Source organism: Chenopodium album, chromosome 7 (assembly GCF_948465745.1).
Source record: "Chenopodium album chromosome 7, dcCheAlbu1.1, whole genome shotgun sequence".
Classification (NCBI taxonomy): Eukaryota; Viridiplantae; Streptophyta; class Magnoliopsida; order Caryophyllales; family Amaranthaceae; genus Chenopodium; species Chenopodium album.
The window spans coordinates 68,051,047-68,069,951 of NC_137840.1; the positions used below are offsets into that span (position 1 = coordinate 68,051,047).

Genomic DNA, 18,905 nt, shown 5'->3' on the forward strand with positions numbered 1-18,905 from the left:
ATAAATTGTATAAGTTATTTCAATGAATCTATGAAAAACTCGTCAAACTACCCAAAACAGACTTGGCTTCAGCTTTCTAAGATCGATTTTTGAAACAGCAATTACAGTTCAATTTAACTTAAATTCAGTACAAAAAACTACCTAAACAATTTGTGAAGCCCGAGTCCTTGAGTACCCGACCACAAATTATAGTCTAGAATAAAAGAATCAGGCATACTTAACATAATAAATACAGAAATGCAGGTAATATATTTCTAAGAAAACATGTAATAATAAACCAAAGTATTTGAGCAACTCTGAAAAAAACAAGCATCCACAAGAATGTTACTCTCCTGATTCAAAAAGATGAAACTAGATATAACTCAGGTCTCTAACTCAAAATTTTGAGAAACATATTAAATTATCTCATGACAATACTACTTCAAGACAACATCAATTGATTCAATCAAAACAAGAAAGCTTCAAACTATGCAGCCTCAGATGGTCGCTTGGTAACGGCAGAGAGCTTAGACCTCCTCTTTGCCAAACTTTCACTTCTCCTCTCCCTCTGCTCCTTCAACCTGGAAGCAAGGAGCTTTTGGTACTCAGCAGCATCAGACTTGGACTTGGCAATCCTCTTCTTCTTCAAAGCAATTCTTCGGCGCTTCCTTTGCAGGGTCAATGGAGTAACAAGACGCTGAATCTTAGGAGCCTTGCTAACCTTCTTGCCTGTCCATCAAATTAGGAAGATATTAGATAACGAGGTAACCAGATTATATCATAAATCCTTATAAAAGTATCCTAAAGCTCATACCTTTTGCGGTAGTGAATTCCCTGCGGTATGTGTTCACATACTTACGGACATCATCCTCCTTGGAAAGGTTGAAGAGCTTTCGGATCTTGGATGCCCTCTTGGGACCCCTCATCCTTGGCTTTTCAGTGTCGGTAAGACCAGGGAGATCATTGTCACCCTTCTTAACAATAACCAAGTTCAACACAGACAAGTCCTGGCTAACAATGCACCCACGGACAGACTTTCTACGACGCTCTCCATTACGCCTTCCGTAACCACGGAAGCAAGGTGTTCCTGCAAAGAGAATTAACAAACACCAAGTTTAATTTGTGCACAACTCAACAAATTAGCAAGAGAACAAAAGCATGAATCCATAACATACCTCTCTGGAGCAGTAGACGAACTCTTCCAGAAGTCAACACACCCTGCTTCATGGGGAAACCTTGCTTGTCACAACCTCCCTTGATCTTGAACACGTACCCTTTGAACTCCTGCAGATAAGGATGGCAACAAAACATTAGTCTTCCAGCAACATTCAAAACTTAAAATTGCATTAAGAAAAAGCATACATACCTCTCCAAGGGCATCTCCACTGACTTCTTGAGAAATCCTCTTGTCATAGAAAATACGGCTGTTTAAAACAAAAGGTACATAAGCTTAAGTCAACCAAGTGCACCAAGGCTAACTACCTCACTTGAATATCATCAACAAAATCCATCAACACAAGAATTCAAAGAAAATTTCCCAATGATTTAACGAACAAAACTTGAAAATCAATCCAACATATAGTACAGTGAAATGCAAATCATGTAACATATACGAGAACCTGAGTGCACGCAGCCATCAAAAGTAAGGGCAGTAGTGCAAGCATTGGTTAGCTCAAACAGGTATCGGCAACGCAAAGGGCTGAAAGCACCATCTGCTCAATGAGCACAGCGCCCCAGCAACGCTAACGATTGCCTTAAACTACTAACAAGCGAATAACGGCAAAAACAATTAACCACAATCACCCAGATCATGGGTACTGATCAATAAAACATCTACATTTTTCTAAACTATAACCCAATCTAAATTCCGAAACACACCCTTCTTACTCAACCACTCAGTCATCATAACCTCAAACAAAAAGGAATGCCCTCATTTCAGTTTAATCAATAATTTAGCTAAGTCATTCATACAATCGATACTATCCAATTATAAAGACAGGAAATCATACAATAAGATATTAATCCTATACTAAGAGAGTAATTCACATCTTACACAAATTCGTCAGCTAATTAACACAATACTACCAACATTTTATTAATAATCAGTCTACAAACAGATGATTTGCAGTATATACAAACCATTACAGACTAATCATTTTTCATATTTGAGCCCACAAGCAAATAGGCAGATTTAAATCCATGTAAATAAAAATTCAAAAGCAAGTGAAAAATAAGGAAAAAAACGACAGATTATTCATAAATCTCATAAACCCTAATAAAAAAAATCAAAATTTAATAGTGATTGATAGAAAAAACTCACAGTTTCTGGTCATCATCGATCTCGACCTTCTTCTGGCACCCTGTAGTAGGGTCAGCAATATTGAACTGCAAACACAAAACAAAATCAACCAAAATCAAAACCCAGAAACAAACACATTGAACAAATAAAAACCCAGAAAATTGAGGAATTCAAAGAATCAGATAAAAACCCAGAAAATATTGTGAAGGAGGATGATGAACAAACCTTCATGGTTGGAGAGCAAGAGCGGCTGAAGGGAAATGGAAGAGAGAGAGAGGGACTGATATATAGAATAGAGAGTTCTAGGGTTTTAAGTTAGGATGACTATATATTTGAATGGTATGACCCGTTTTAATGTGAGATCATTTTTAGATCCGAATAGGTTAGGGCATTTCTGGCCGTCAGATATAATCGTTTCTTTTAAATGGGTTTCTTTTTCCAAATGGGCTTTCGTACTGTTGTTTATTTTACTCCATGAACAATACCACTTCGTTTGCCGTTTTTTTTTTCCTTTTACTCCGTATTATTTTTATACGGATCTTGCTAGACAATGTTTAGACTAGAGTAGAGGTGATCAATGGACGGGCAGGGTCGAGGTAAAAAAAATTGCCCATTTCTCGGGTCGGGCCAAGCTTTAGGCCGGAAAATGTGTGCCAAACTAGTCGGGTTATTCGGGCTTTCCGGCCAATTTCGGACCGGGCCAGACCAAAAAATCAACTAAAAATGCAAAATTTTCATTTCCCAAACCCGTCCGAACTTTTTTAAAAACGGGGTGGGCCCAGTGTGATCAGCTCTAGACTAGAGGTGACTTACAAATCTGGTCAGGTCGGGCCTTAACGTAACATAAAACCTCGTAACCAAACCCACAAAAAAAAGTAGCGGGCTTGTTGGGCTAAAGCGGGCTTTTTTCGAACCGAATTCGAGCTTTTCGGGCTTTTTCGGACCTGGTTCGGGCTTTTAACTACAAATGCGTTTTTAGGCTTTTCCGAAACCGCCCTATTTTCGCGCGGGGCCGAGGTGTATTACCTCTAGTTTAGACCTGGCAATACTGATCAAGACCAGACCCGGATGACCAGACCTATCGATTGATCCAAAAATATCGAAACAAATGACCCTACCCATTTATTGACCCAAAAACATCGACCTGGAAATGACTCAAAATTCGAAATTGACCCATACTTGACTCGAAAATATAGTTAACTCGATCTTAACCCGACACCTAAACTAACTCGATCTTACCCGAAATTTACCCAAACTAGAATGACCCGTCCTGATATTGACCCGAAATATTTGACCCGAACAATCCCGGTATTCGAATGACCCAAACTAAAATTACCCTGTAATTGAAATAAAAATGTCTAGTGCCAAAGTAACTCAAATTGTTCACCTTCAAGCATAGCCAAACTCATAAATCGAATTAGAGTATGTTCTATTCAGCTTAATTTAGTTCATTTCATTTCAGTTCAATTCCTTCTCTCATAAAATATTCAGTTCAATTTTATACATCTCAGTTCAGTAAATCAGAACAGACCTTTAATAGTTCTTGTTACAATAATAACAAAATACTTCGTATTAAATTATTGATTTGAGCTTGATCCACAAATGGAACAACTTGAACATGACCCGACTTGATTTTAACCTGACTCGAATATGACTTGACCTGAAAATGGTCTGACCCGAACATACCCAATCCGAAATTGACCCGAACTGAACTTGACTCGAGCCCTACCTGAAACCCGATTTGACTCAACCTGACCCGAAATTAACCTGACCCGAATGACCCATTTGACGGGTCTACAAACGTCCTCGGGGAGTTTAACAATCATTAAAGTAAGAGTAAGAGTAAGGTATGTACAACTCGAAAGCATCATCAATAACATAATACTCCATAGTAAAACTGACACCAAGAATGACACGTGTCATTTCTTGTGGTATATATATTTACAATATTACTATTGCATCTTATTAAAAAAAAAATAATAAAAATAAAAATAAAAATACTACGGAGTATTGTGGTATTATTGTTACTGTATTTATGGATACTATTACTTTGTACGGAGTAGCTCTTAGGGTTAAAACTTAAAAAGTAATTATTTACATGTATAGTTCGTTTCATTTTTACTTATTTAAAAGAACTAAACAAACCCTTAATACATTTAAAAAAAAATGGTATTAATTTAGTTTTGCATGACAAAATTACGCTAATTAGTATAAGTTTTTTCGTTGACAAAAGTATAATTAATGCTATATATTCACTTATTATAATTTTTAGCATATATGTAGCCAGTAGCCCTAAGCATAGGCGGATCTAGGGGTGGCCTACCCGGGCCTTGGCCCCCCTATGCCCAGATTTTGATACATATAAATGAAAAATCTTGTGTAAAATATATAATTTTGGTAGTTTGTTTAGTTGGTTAGTTACTTGATGTATAGATGTGGGAAGGTCGATGTTTCAATTCCCCTTGTTTGCACATTTTTTTTATTCATGTGGATTTCTTATATCACATTTCTGTATGGCTTTATTAATTGAAATATTTTATAACTTCGGCCCGGGGTCTATAAATAAATTATGAATCCGCCCTTGGCCCTAAGGGCTATTTATTGCATTTTTCTTTTATTATTTTATTATTTTTTTGAATAAACAAGAGCGGCTAAATCTGGTGGGTGTGGTTAGATCAATAGGTTAGCCTCTTGTTCCATTAAACATTCAGATCACCTCGTGAGCTGGTTCATGAGTGTGGTTAGATCAATGGGTTGGCCTCTTGGTCCACCTCTAATCTGCATCACCAATAAGAAAACAAAAATAAAACCGAGTTAAAACAAACTGATTGTGTGACAACTGAGTATATTGACGATTAAAATTATAGCTGAACTTGGTTCCATTGGCATAGAAATTACACATAGTGAACGCGACAAATATATATATTGCCTCATTTGGCCATTTTCTTTGCACGACACTCATGCTTGCCTACTCTTGAGGGCGAAAGAGTTTATGATTTACATATGATACATTTTTGTAACACTGTAAATAATTTATCACAATCATACAAATTCACCACTACTTTCCATGTAATCAAGATCTACATCTGCATCCAAATCATCAAAATCCATGCTACCACAATCAAGTAGTCCGCTTGTAATATTAGGTGGCTGAAGAGGTTGTCGTGCCTCCTGAATTACAGACAATATCTCTTGGACGCTCTGGGGTGGTTGATTAATATCATTGCTTTGCCAACTTCCACCTTCTCCGAGTTCCACTGGTAAGTTTTTCAAAAACCAAGGATGGTTTTTTATTTCTGAAATTGTTATTCTCTGTTCAAAGACCCAACACATAAACTCAGTTAGGTACGTTTTTAATGTAACCCTTCTATATAGTCAAATTTCACTACGAATTGAAAGATAGAGAGCAAATAAACAAAATAAATACAAGGATAAATAAAAATGAAGATGATCAGGGAATGAAGCATGAGCTAATCATCCAACAACTTATCACTGAAAAGGATGTGGAACCTATGTCCCACTTCAAACATAGCTTATTACTCAGAATCTTCTTATTTCGAAGTGAAGGTATGTCATCTGATATACTACGTATTTTTTATACAGGAAATGGTGAAATTACAACATTATCCTCTCCATATGGCTTGGTTTGGGGGTTTAAGGTGTGGATTTCTACAAGTTTCAAGCAGGATATTCAACAACAACTCACCACTTCAGACTATACAGTCATACAAAGTAAAAGATCAAAGCATAAATTACCTTCTCAGGGTTGGCCACAAATATCCGGGATAGAAGGTGCCTGCACTCTGGTGATATTGGAACATTATCTGGGACCAAGTATTGTGCATTAAGTATCCGCTGTCACATTATATAGTAATATTATCAGCAAAGAATGAAAAGAATGACAATGTTAAAAATAAGTTGGATTTGGCTGCACACTATAATTGATGCCAAACTTACTACGAGGGCTTTCTTGAAGTTTTTTGGGTCAGTTGGATCTTCAAAGGGATAAGCTCCAACTAGCATGACATATAAGGTGACACCACAAGACCACACATCTGCAATCTACAATCCAAAATATAAATTAATGAAAATCTCTTAAGGCTCAGGCTCAGGCTCAGGCTCAGAATAGCACCATTAAAGGGTAAACAAAACACAATTATACCAATGTATGCTTTAAACTACAAATTACCTTCCCATCATACTCTCTTTTGGATAACACTTCTGGTGCAATATAGGCTGGCGTTCCAACTGCAGATTTTGGTTGGGAATGCAACACTGAAGACTGCAAAGACAAGGCCAGTGTAGCAGGAAAAAAAAAAAAAATTAGATATGCAAGTAGCAAGTAGTTTGAAGAAAATCCTGCACTATACGTCCATCAAGTTAGTTTCTTTCTAGTTCATGTAGCATCCAGGTTGTGTGTCCTCTGTGACTAATAATCAGAATGCTCGACCATCCCTTACCAAGTTATTTGATACAGATTAGTACTTTTAAGAGGGAAATTGAATGATACTCTGTAACATTTACCTTGGAGTAACCAAAATCGCATATCTTGACTCGTGGTGCAGCACTTCCATCTAAGAGTGTGTTTTCTAGCTTAAGATCTCTATGACATACTTCCTGCACAAAGGAATCTCCTTTAGGATAATGACTGTTATGTTTATAGGCAGAGAAATGGAAAGTAAGAAGCAAGTAAAAGGAAGATCACAATATACCATCGAATGACAGTAACTGACTCCGGATATTAGTTGCTGAAAGAAAAACCTTGCCTGATACATACAATGAAAAAAGAGTGAAGTGATTAGTTAATAGTTATGATATAACTTATTCACCCCTTCCCCCTATTTGGTGAGGTGAACATATTGAGACAAAAAAATAACAGGCCAGCTGATGTAAGGGAACATACATGATTATTACAACAGCATGAATCAGAAATAAGAAAAAAGCAAAAAAAAAAAAAAAAAAAAAAGTGAATATGAGGGGACATTTCAATTACTCATATAGTAATCCAACTAGTATGAGTTATACTTTGTTGTTTCTAATGAATGGATAACAGTAATTCTTTTCTGAAAAATTCTACCACAAAAAAGAAGGTTCAGTACCTCATCCTCCCTAAATTTACCAGCTTTACATATCCGTTCAAAGAGTTCTCCACCTGAAGCATATTCCATAACTATTGCAAGATGTGTCGGAGTCAGCAAAACCTGCAAGAGAAGTTCAGATCACATTGATTGTAAATTTTTACACACTACCAAGTCTAGAAGATGCAACCGAAATTCCTCTTTTAACATATTTTCAATCGAACTAAAAATTTGTTGATTCTGTTTTCACTAGAAAATTTCATTCCTCTAAGAGTAAGCCTGCAATTGCCTTATGCAGTAATCCCATCATTCCAACTTTTAAGCACTCGATTATTCCTTTAATTTGTATGCCAATCATGTTGTCCACATCAATTCTATACCAACGAGCACTTAACTTCCAAGAAAATGGTGCAATTACCCTACAACTGATTGGCCAAAAATTGATTCTGAACATCAAAGAATAAATTCAGATGAGGTGCTGACACCATTTCCTCACAACAAGAATCATATTGTCAAGAAAGGAACGACGAATTGAGTAGCTCTAATCGTAAGGTGCATTATTTGCTAGTATATACTATTACTAACCAAAAAGGCCAATGCTTGTTATTGACTAATAACTAAGGTCTTTGTCATCCTCCACCTTACTTAAGTTCGTGGTTTGTCCACTAATGCTTCTTAAGTTGCTTGTACGATCCAAATTATTTAGTCATTTATTGTCGACATAGTTTGTACTAGTATTTGGTAGTTGTTGATCAACCTTTTCCTTTCACTTACAATTTTTTAAGTCTAATAACAAGCCTAGCTTCAATGAAAAAAGCTACAATAAAACACTAACATTCCATCACATCAAGTTATACTATTACACGAGAATTGCTTGGCCAATCCCGCCTCCCCGGGATTGGCCCCAATCTCTCGTCGATGTTCCAAAACTACCCTCATTAAATCGAAATTTTTTTTTTTTTTTTTTTTTAAAAAAAAAAAACCGAAAACATACCCAAAATATCAAATTACTACCACAATTTTAGTCCAATTCACAAACAAGTTTGCAGTCAACCACAAACAACAAAAATTAATTAATTAATTGATTAAAAAACTAACTAACTATTAAAACAACAAGCTATTTTATCCCAATTAATTCCAGCATGATTAATTCATAATTAATAAAAATGAGTAAAATTACCTCTTTGAATCTAACAATATTGGGATGCTTTAAAGAGCTGTGATTCATTATTTCCCTTTGTACATGCTCATCAATCTACAACAAAAAATCACAAAAACCTTCATAAATCCTATACAAAAAATTTACCATTAACCCAGATCAAATCATCCACCAAATTTACTTTTGAACATAAAAAAAAGGTAAATTTTAGCTACTTTATTAAATAAAAAAAAATTAAATAAATAAATAAAAAAGCTGACCTTATGACCTCTTTCAATGAACTTAATAGCAAGAAATTCATTAGTCCACTTATCTTTAACAAGCTTAGCAACACCAAAATTTCCAGACCCAATATCTTTTACTATTTCATACCTCTCCATTTTTTTCCCAATCAAATCAAAATAAAATTGTATTTTTTGGGTTGAGGAAGTTCTTGAGATTGGTAGTAGCGTGGGGAGGTTTTAAGTAAGATATATTCTGGGTTTATGAGCACATGAAGAGAGGGAAAACGACAAAGAGTAAACAAACTAGAGAGAGAAAGTTAAAATTGTTAAATGAGGAAATGATTTGGAGAGAGATGAAAGTGGAAACGTGGCAAAATTAAAGGGGAGTATAAATTGGAAAGAAAAATAATTGAGAATGAATTTAATTTTCTTTCCATTTTGCTAAAATCAATTTTCTTTCCATTTTTTTAAAATCAATTTTCATTCCATTTAAAATACATCCTCCATTATTATTATATGCATTACTTTTTTGATTGGAGACTCCTAAATAATCAATCAATAACTTAATACTAAAAACGAAATCAGTATTCACTGGTTAAAATTTTTCCCTCCATTCTTTATCTTTCCTTATGAAAAATATTTATAGCCTATCAATCATCAATAACTTAATACTAAACGCGAAACCAGTGATCATGTCATTCACTGATTAAAAATTTTCACTCGATTCTTTATCTTTCCTTATGAAAAATATTTATAGCCTATAATATTTACTTTGCATTTTAGCGATTATATTTTTGTCATACGCACTCAAACGAAATATTTTTGAAAGTATATTTTTACAGTAATTCTATTTGTTTTTTAGCATATAATTGTTAAATTAATGTAGTAATTTACTATATAAGTTATTAAAATCCGTGCATTGCACGGGACTTTAACTAGTTTTTACAGTATTGTGTGATTGTGAAAAAAAATAACGAGAATCCATATAACAAGAGTACAAGAGATTAAGGTTGTATTTATTTCACCTTATTTTTACCGAACTTAAATTATGGGTCTGTTCTCATTTGACTGAAATGAGCTGAACTAAATTGAATTGAACTGAAATAAATATATTATAAGAGAAAGGAAATTAGGAGCTGAACTGAACTCATTAAAGGCTTAGAGCTGAACTGAACTGAAAATAATCATATGAGAATAGATTCTATTTTTACTGAAACTAAATAATTATAATTGAACTAAAACTATTTTTATTATTATTTTTTTTTGATATATTTCTTCTTTAAAGGTATTGATTTTTACTAAACTGAAATTATTTTTATTAAACTGAAATTATTTTACTAAAATGAATTATTTTTACTAGATATTATTTGAAGGCAAAAGCTAACGAACGTCCTGGGGGCGTTGGATAAACTAGCTAAAAATAAAAAGATTAAATTAAAATAAACACCACAAAGTCTTATATATGGCTTGCCACATCGTGTGCCCGTGTGGCCAACCACTATATGGGTTACTTCGCAAGTGTAATGGAGGTTACTTGGTCAGTGTTAAAATGGTTACTTCATCATTGTTATAGAGTTACTCAGTCGGTGGTATAGGGGTTAACTCATCGGTATTAAGGGATTACTTAACCAATGTTATAGGAATTACTTTAAGTGGCCACACGGTGTGACCGGCTGCCCACGAGACGGGATGAATGAACATTAATTACGCCGATCGACGCGTGATTTTGCCATATTTTTCCAAATTAATATCATTTTAAGTAATGTTTTAAATGCTTATCCAATGCTTTGAGGCGTATGTTAGCAAGATCAATATTTTTTTAAGGTAAAGTGAATGAGGTATAGTAAAAGAGAATTTAATAATTTAGAAATAAAATGATAGTACATAGTATATCTTGAAACTTCCAGTGAAGCATTTAAAAAACCGTGAAAATATTTGGAAGTTTAGATATTGAAGGATTAGATTTAGCCGTAGGAAAGACAAGTATGAAAGTGATGTATTATTATGAGCACAATTTACAATGACAATTGAAGATAAGGGAGAAAGAGAAAAGGAAATTGGGAGATTCTTTTTTTCTTTGAGAGGAAAAGGAAGTTTGCTTCTTTTGGGCCCTTGTTCTCGCTAAAATACAAAGGTAGCCCATCACGTTTTCCCTTTGCTTTCTATTTTTTTGGTTTAGGGGAGGAGGATGATGATGTGATCAATGTCTTAATGGACAATGATATTAGGTGTACTATGATTTTCTACGAGGGTTTTTTATTTTTGAGCATATGGGGTCGTTTGAAATCTTTGAATGCTAACCCATTGGTGCGTATGGACGGTGTGAGTTCATATTATATGATCATTTATTTAAAAGGAATGACGTTTATTCCTTATATCATATAAGGTGTTCATATCTGGTTTGATTGTTTTAAGGTTTGAACCTATATTTTAATTTGATTTAACTTTATTCATATATTTCACAGTCCTATGTTAGGGAAAAAACTCTATCAAAAATATAGTTTTAGGGTATGTTCTATTTACTTGATTTTCACTTAACTTACATGAACTTATTTATTTTGATTTATATGAACTTATTTTAATTGTAATTTAAAATTCGGTAACCCTTATCAGAACTTATTTTTCCATATTATCAAAAATAAATTTACATAGGTAGTATGATCTTATGAGACCTGAAATGAATGAAAATTAGGTGAAAACCCATGACCTTAGATTAGGGTTGTATTTTTTTTTTTTCAAATATCTTATCTATAAAACTTTTATTACATAATTGGCCATAAAATATGAATATATGAAGATTTTATATGCTCTAGCTTGATTTCTTTAATTTTTTTTAATTTTATTTGTCTAAGAATTAGAAACGGATGAATAGAACATAGCCTAAAATGACTTTCCTCATCCAAGTTTTTTTTTTGGTGTATAGAGAGCCACAAAGGCAGGGGTGAGAATCGATCACACGATCTCCTAAAATCGAGAGGGAAGCTCTAACCACTTGAGTTATCCTTCACTCTTTCCTCATTCAAGTTCATAACCCTCAATTTTACTGAAATTTTTTACCTACAACCCCCTTTAGCCAATGTTGCCTACCCCCCCCTCCCCCCCCCCCCCCCCCAATTATACTACATCATTTTACCTGGGTTTTTTTTTTTTTTTTTTTTTAATCTTATCTCTCAAGTCATTTATATATATGATTCAAAACCTATTTTTCTATTTTTTTGCTTTTTTTTTTTTTATTTTTTTGGCATTTTCTCTCTCTTCTTAAACATTATTTCTCTTTCAATCACTTTTTTTCCTCTTATTTATGGATGAATCATTGATTGGAGCTGTTGATTGTGATAATGAAGTGCTACATTCTTCGATTGCCGAATTTGATCGTGATTGTGAAGTTATTTTGTCTCTGATTGGAGTTGTTCAATTTGATCAATTTTGTCTCTGATTTCGATTAATGCTTGCTGGTCAATTGTTTGATTCAATTTTGTTAGTTGTTTTGTTTTAAATTATTTGCTGATTTTATTCGATTTTTCAAGTTTTTTTTTAATCAATTTAGCCTCTGTTTTAGTTCAATTTGGTTTGGTGTTATAATTCAAGTGAATTGAAGTTTTTATTTTAATAAATTTTGTCTCTTATTTCGATTAGTATGATTTATGATTCAAGTTTGTTAGTTGTTTTTAGTTTAATGATTGTTGATTGTGATTTGTTTTCTGTGAGTGATTAGATTTTTTTATATACGTTTTCGTGGTTTTTTTTAGTAGTTTTACAATTTTGATCAATTTCATAATTCTAAATGATCATTATGATTCAAACTAATGTTCTGTTATAGATGTTTTAATTATATTTTAAATATTTAGTACTTATTTTATTTTATTATTTTGATCAAATTGATAATGCTAAATGATCATTTATATATGTACTGTTTTGTATTTGTACATATCTGTCATTGATTATGTTCATTTTTAAAACTTATGCAGCGGGTGCTAGTGATGAAATTTTGTATGAAGAAGCAACTAAATCAGAGTTACTTTTTACATATTTTAATTCTGAACAAGAAATTTATGGCAGGTAATGAATATGTTTTTAAGAAAGAATTTAGTATTGTCCAAGTGCATGCTCCAAGAAAAGGCCAAGTTCATTCAAGTGCTCCAAGTGATGTCCAAGTTTCTTTAAGTGTGCCAAGAAAAAAGGTTCAATTACGTCCAAGTGTTTCAAGAAATTTTCAAGTTCCTTCAAGTGTTCCAAGAGATGTTTAAAGTGTTCAACGTGGTAGCTAATCAACATATTTCTTCTAAGTATGATTGGTTGTTAGCCTTTTATTTTTTACACTAATGTAGCGAATAGGTTGGCAAATAATAATAAGTAAGAATTTGGATTGAAACAACATATATTTGTTCCAGCTTATTTTTTTTTTCTTTTTCTGATAAGTGATATGTAACTGAACAGGTTTTGTTTTGACACTGAACATTTGCCTTTTTGGTTACGAACATTTTATTGTATTTCGTTATAACTGTTACATAATTGAACATATAACTTCTTGATAATGAACATTTTATTGTATTTCGTTAATTTCTTGATATATATATATGTATATGTATATAACAAGCACTAATGAATTAAAAAAAAATATGAATATTAATGTACTTGATCATTTAGAAATCCATAAATGATCAAATAACCGAAAGAATAATATTTGTAGTAATATAAGCTTCCATAAATCTTCTTGCTCCTTTTCTAATGCCTCTAGCTTCTGTTTAATCCAAATAGCATCAGTTGAGCAATGTATTGTATTCTCAGCTTCTTGATTTAGTGTATCTGTAAGTCAAACAAATTACAATGTCAATGTGTGTATTCATTGTTATGAAAATGAACATTATGCTATATGTCAAATTAACTTACTTGTGGTTCAACATGCTTTTATCAAAATATGATTCCTACATATTACTATGTTGTTCATTTTTATCTTTCAATATAATTGATGGCATTATCTCCTTATAAATTTAGGCTCATAGTTTTCATCTCTCAATTATTGCAATGTGTGTTTCACTCTATATAGAACATAACTACAATATATATATTGTGTTTGTAAATCAATATATATGCATAAACATTATATTGATATTACAAATTTAATAAATGTTCAATTGGCAAAACAAAAATGTACATTCTGTTTTATATAAATGAACAAATTATCACAAATAACATAAGCATATATATATAACAAATAATGTAAGTGACAATAGGTGATTTATTTTTGAACATATTTTAAAATAGAATCATATTTTAAAATAGAATCATCAAAGGTTTATATGAATGAGCAATATGTAATTTATTTTTGAACATTTTTAGACATGTGAATGAACATACATTAACATATGTGTGAATAATATACACATATCCAAATGAACATCTATGTATCAAATTCGAATAAGCATCTATCAATATTTGAGCGAAAATGTATGTAGTATAACATTCAAATGATGCTCATGAGCATATAATTTAATATGAAGTTAAACATGTATTAGTATAATCTATGTGGATATTTTCAATATGAGAATGAAAATGTACGTAATTACATTCAAATAAACATATGTTTAAATACCAGTAAACATTTATTAATATGTAAAGATCATGAACAAAATTAGAGTAATATTCTCTCAAGAATGAACACTAGTAGATGTAAGGTAAGAATATAAATGATCATATACTAGTATCATAATGAACATCTATCAAATTGAAAATGAACATTTACTGAAAATGAATATTTGTTCAGCAATCGTTTTCTCCGACGGAACCTTCGAAGTATTCTTCTCTGTTTCGTTTTTACTAATTAAAAATACCACTAAATATAGTAGATTTTAGTCTATTTTGCACAAAAATAAGTGTAATTATAGTAGAGTTTGTTTTAGAATATCAAAACGCAAAAAAAAATAATATATATATAATCTAGGGTTTACATTCAAAATTCTACTTAAATGAACAAATTCTTACTCTTCTTTTTCGGAATTTAGTTGCGATTGACAAACTTCATCTCGAATGTCAGACATTTTTAGATGTTTTGATGCAATTTGCAGTAATTTTAAAGATTTTTTTCTTGAATTGTAGCGATTTTGAGTATTTGAAGAGAGAGAATATGGTATTGAAGAGAAATGGAGAATTAACTGCAAGTTTTAACTAGTGCGGTTAGTGGGATGCAGTTAGTGGGGTGTGGTTAGTGGGGGTAAAGGTTTTACAGTAATTTCAGGGGGGGTAGGTATTAATGGCTAAAGGGGGTGTAGTGAATAGGAATTACAATTTTACAACACACAATTACACACAATAGTCTAGTACTCTTTGAATGATAAACCTAGTTTGTCATGCAGCACAATGATGGTAGCTACAACAACCTACTAATTCATTCTATCTACCATATTTAACAAACCACCTTGGTCCAAACCACAAAAAACACAACCCAAAAACAAGCCCAGCCCACTTTACACCAACTTTCTAAACCTCATTATCATGGACCACCACACATCTAAGTTCCCACAGCCCAAACATTCAAAGTCAAAAAACATGATCGCCGTACACCACGCTGTCAATCAAATCCTAAGAAAAAAAAATTAAATTTATTTACACATCACTAATTCACTCTTCAACAACTGACACACCTCTTTCCACCGTCCGATCATAATCCAACGGCCCTCATTCACCCCCCACAAAAGTTGCTCCCCCCACACAATCATTACCAATTTACAGCTTGGCACCAATCAAATACACCCCCCCTTCTCTCTCTTCCCCTTTCAATTCAAAACACAAACCTAAAAACAGAACTCAAGGATCCCCAATTTCAACCTTCTCTTTCTCTCTCTAAAATTCCCCAAGCTTTCTCTCTCTAACCAACAATGGCGGTCTCAGCAAGGGAAGAGAGCGTATACATGGCGAAACTCGCGGAACAAGCCGAGCGTTACGAGGAGATGGTGGAGTTCATGGAGAAGGTTGTTTCAGCGGCGTCGGAAGGCGAAGAACTCACCGTTGAGGAGCGAAACCTTCTCTCTGTTGCTTACAAAAATGTCATCGGAGCTCGACGTGCTTCATGGCGGATCATCTCTTCGATTGAGCAGAAGGAGGAGAGTCGTGGCAATGAAGACCATGTCTCTGTTATTCGCGATTACAGATCTCGCATTGAGAAGGAGTTGTCTGATATTTGTGACGGTATTTTGAAACTTCTGGATACTAAGCTTGTTCCTGCTGCTAGTAATGGTGATTCTAAGGTGTTTTATTTGAAGATGAAGGGAGATTATCATAGGTATTTGGCTGAGTTTAAGACTGGTGCTGAGAGGAAAGAAGCCGCTGAGAGTACTCTCACCGCCTACAAGGCTGCTCAGGTATAATTAATTAATTAATTTTTCAAATGATTCTTTTCGATTTATTTGGTAGATCTGTTAATTAGGGTTTGGATTTGGTTTTTGTTTGTGTTTTTTGCGTTGATTTGCTATAATTTTGTGCATTTTGCTGGAATTAGGTTTTTGAGAAATTATATTGAGGATTTGATCTGTTTTTAAGCCACTTGTCCAATATTGTGCATTGAATTTAGATTGTTATGTTACAAATTTGGTAGATTTCAAAAATTGAGATATGGAGGTTGAAGCTTTCATCTGCTGTAATTTTCTCATTTAATTTTAGAAGATAATTGAAATTTGGACTTTGAATTAGGATATTCTGTAATATACTTTGAATTTCTGTTGGTGTCAAAATATTGAGGCTATGAATGAAGCTTTCATTTGCTACAATTATTTACTTTGGTATGAATTTGACAAGAGCAGGATCAAATTTTTGTTGGGATGATACATGTTATTTCTGAACAAATTATATCTTTTAGTAGAGTGTAAGTCTTATGGCATTTGTGTTTGTGAATTTTATTTCAGGATATTGCAAATGCCGAGCTTGCTCCTACTCATCCTATTAGACTTGGATTGGCTCTTAACTTCTCTGTGTTTTACTATGAGATTTTGAACTCTCCTGACAGAGCTTGCAATCTCGCAAAGCAGGTATTTGCTCTTCAAATTAGAAGACACGCAAATTTTTGTGATAAATTATAATATATCAAGATGTGTATGCCATCTAATGTATCTGATAAAAGTTACATAAGAACATCTCATTGATTATTCAAAAAGGTGTATGCCTTATACTTTTGCTCTGTTCTTTTTTGTTCAGGCTTTTGATGAAGCCATAGCTGAGCTAGACACCCTAGGAGAAGATTCGTACAAAGATAGCACTTTGATTATGCAACTTCTTCGTGACAACCTTACTTTGTGGACATCGGATATGCAGGTAAAGCTTCTTTACCCTAATAATTAGCTGCTTTTTTTTTTGGCTTGCTGTGCTACGAACAATTTATGTTTGGTATCTCATGGAAATTACTTGTGTGGAGGATCTATTGTTTCTTATATGGATTTGCTTAATGTTGTTACAGGATGATGGCGCTGATGAGATCAAGGAGGCTCCCAAGCAGCCAGAAGGCGGTGAACAACAGTAAGAGTGTCTTAACGTTGGAATTAGGGTTTAAACCTTCTCCATAGTGGTTTTTAAAAGGAGAAGGGTGCTTGTTTATGATTTTAGGGGTTTTTCTCATTCTGAACAAGTATTGCTTTGATTCAACATTGTCAACTTGGGTGATGTCTATGATTGCCATTCTTATATATTAATATGGCAAATCTGTCTGCCTCTATTTTCTTGTGTAGTTTGATTTGAACTGGCTTCAATTGCTTTTTAGTGGTTCAATGCGATTCCTTATAGCAATGTAGCTGTGGATTCCTATCTAATGTTTACTTTAATTTTGAGGTTTGTGGTCCATTAATCTAGCAATACCTTAGGCCATTGCCTTAATAGTTACAACTGCAACTTGTGTTACTTTTACTGGTCACTAAGGAAACTTGTGATTAGGTTGTTGGACCTTATGCAGTTACGCAACTTGATTGATTTTAAATAGTTAACAGGTTCATATTTCTGCTTAATGGTTTGGCTCTTCAATGAGTGATGATTTACATCTGAATTATGGAAAACTTGATGTTTTATTGCTCGAGGGTGTTGTTTGTTAGTGACATTAAGGTGTTATGTGGTTTATGGGGTGTAAACTAGGATTTCACCTAGATAGGGAATTTTTGTTATGACACAACAATTCAGGCACTTTTGTAGAAAAACTTGAACTCCTTTGCACTGTAGTTTCTGGAAAAGCTTAATCTCTTCGGTGCATTATTCAATTTATTGGCCACTTAAACCTTTCTAATGAAGTTTGGTTTCAGAATACTGCTACTTGTGTGAAGGAATTGGTGTATTAGTTGTAATACATAATTGGAGAATAGTAATAGCGTTGTCATATCATAGATTCATAGTACATAATGGAGCACGGTCTATTAAGCAATCAGTGTATGGAAGTATGTTCATTAGTACAAATTTTCGGTATCAATATCTTTGAGTTTATTGATGATGGCTTTTAGCCCTTTTGATTAGATGGTTTTAAGTAAATACTTTGAATCTAATAACCAATTGCAAAATTAAGAGGTATTAACACCAATTTTGTTTGTTTGTTATATTTAGCTGAATTTCAATTAATCACAGAAAAACTTTGCCTTTTGTTTTCAACAATAGGTAATGTGAACACTTCACTGTTTTCGGCGGCTTTGAAAAACAAGGGATTATGTTGTTTATTGAATAGCTTTAATCTATCTATAGTTGGCAACACAGCAAGAATGAGATATAATTTTATAGTCCAGTTGTCTTTAAATTCTTATCATATGATTCATATTATTAAATCGAATTGTATTGCTGGACAATAATGGATGAGGATTGAGAAAGGTGGGATTGCCAGCGTCCTTGCTGATGGTAGTGATGTCTATTCCATAAAGCTATTGACTAAAATCGGTAGACAGTATTACGTACTACAATGAGATTCTTATGTCCAGCTCAAGTGTGTGTAAGATAATCCTTTATTTTGTTTACTTTTCGATTTAATGAAAATGACTTGTGATGGTATGGAAGAATACGGTGCGGCTCCATGGGTCACGCTACTCGGATAACGATTGTTATCTCTTTCAAGTGGGCAGTCTTAAGTCTACCCTGTGAAGGTACAAAGTAGTATGACCGGGTCTTTTGTGTCTTAACAATGTGGTGTTGATTGAAATTATAGGAAGCTT

At 33.4% G+C, this 18,905-nt stretch overlaps 2 protein-coding genes and 1 pseudogene across 3 annotated transcripts; 1 reads left to right on the forward strand and 2 right to left on the reverse strand.

Annotated features, from left to right (window-relative positions):
• Positions 1-249: 249 nt before the first annotated feature.
• Positions 250-2,597, reverse strand: LOC145639269 (small ribosomal subunit protein eS6-like). Its single transcript, XM_081690461.1, has 6 exons — positions 2,504-2,597; positions 2,300-2,364; positions 1,346-1,403; positions 1,155-1,263; positions 794-1,066; positions 250-708 (listed from the first exon to the last, which is right to left on the reverse strand). The coding sequence occupies exons 1-6, from the start codon at positions 2,507-2,509 to the stop codon at positions 467-469; spliced, it is 753 nt and encodes a 250-aa protein (XP_081546587.1). The 5' UTR covers positions 2,510-2,597; the 3' UTR covers positions 250-466.
• A 2,527-nt stretch (positions 2,598-5,124) lies between these two features.
• Positions 5,125-9,087, reverse strand: LOC145639270 (serine/threonine-protein kinase SAPK2-like). The gene is made up of 9 exons (XM_081690462.1): positions 8,776-9,087; positions 8,537-8,611; positions 7,378-7,479; positions 6,991-7,044; positions 6,803-6,895; positions 6,468-6,560; positions 6,236-6,340; positions 6,035-6,133; positions 5,125-5,590 (listed from the first exon to the last, which is right to left on the reverse strand). The coding sequence occupies exons 1-9, from the start codon at positions 8,893-8,895 to the stop codon at positions 5,321-5,323; spliced, it is 1,011 nt and encodes a 336-aa protein (XP_081546588.1). The 5' UTR covers positions 8,896-9,087; the 3' UTR covers positions 5,125-5,320.
• Positions 9,088-15,533: 6,446 nt separating this feature from the next.
• On the forward strand, positions 15,534-17,452 carry LOC145639271 (14-3-3 protein 2-like; annotated as a pseudogene). The gene is made up of 4 exons (XR_014114863.1): positions 15,534-16,097; positions 16,638-16,760; positions 16,927-17,043; positions 17,186-17,452. The product of XR_014114863.1 is annotated as a 14-3-3 protein 2-like (transcript).
• Positions 17,453-18,905: the final 1,453 nt, after the last annotated feature.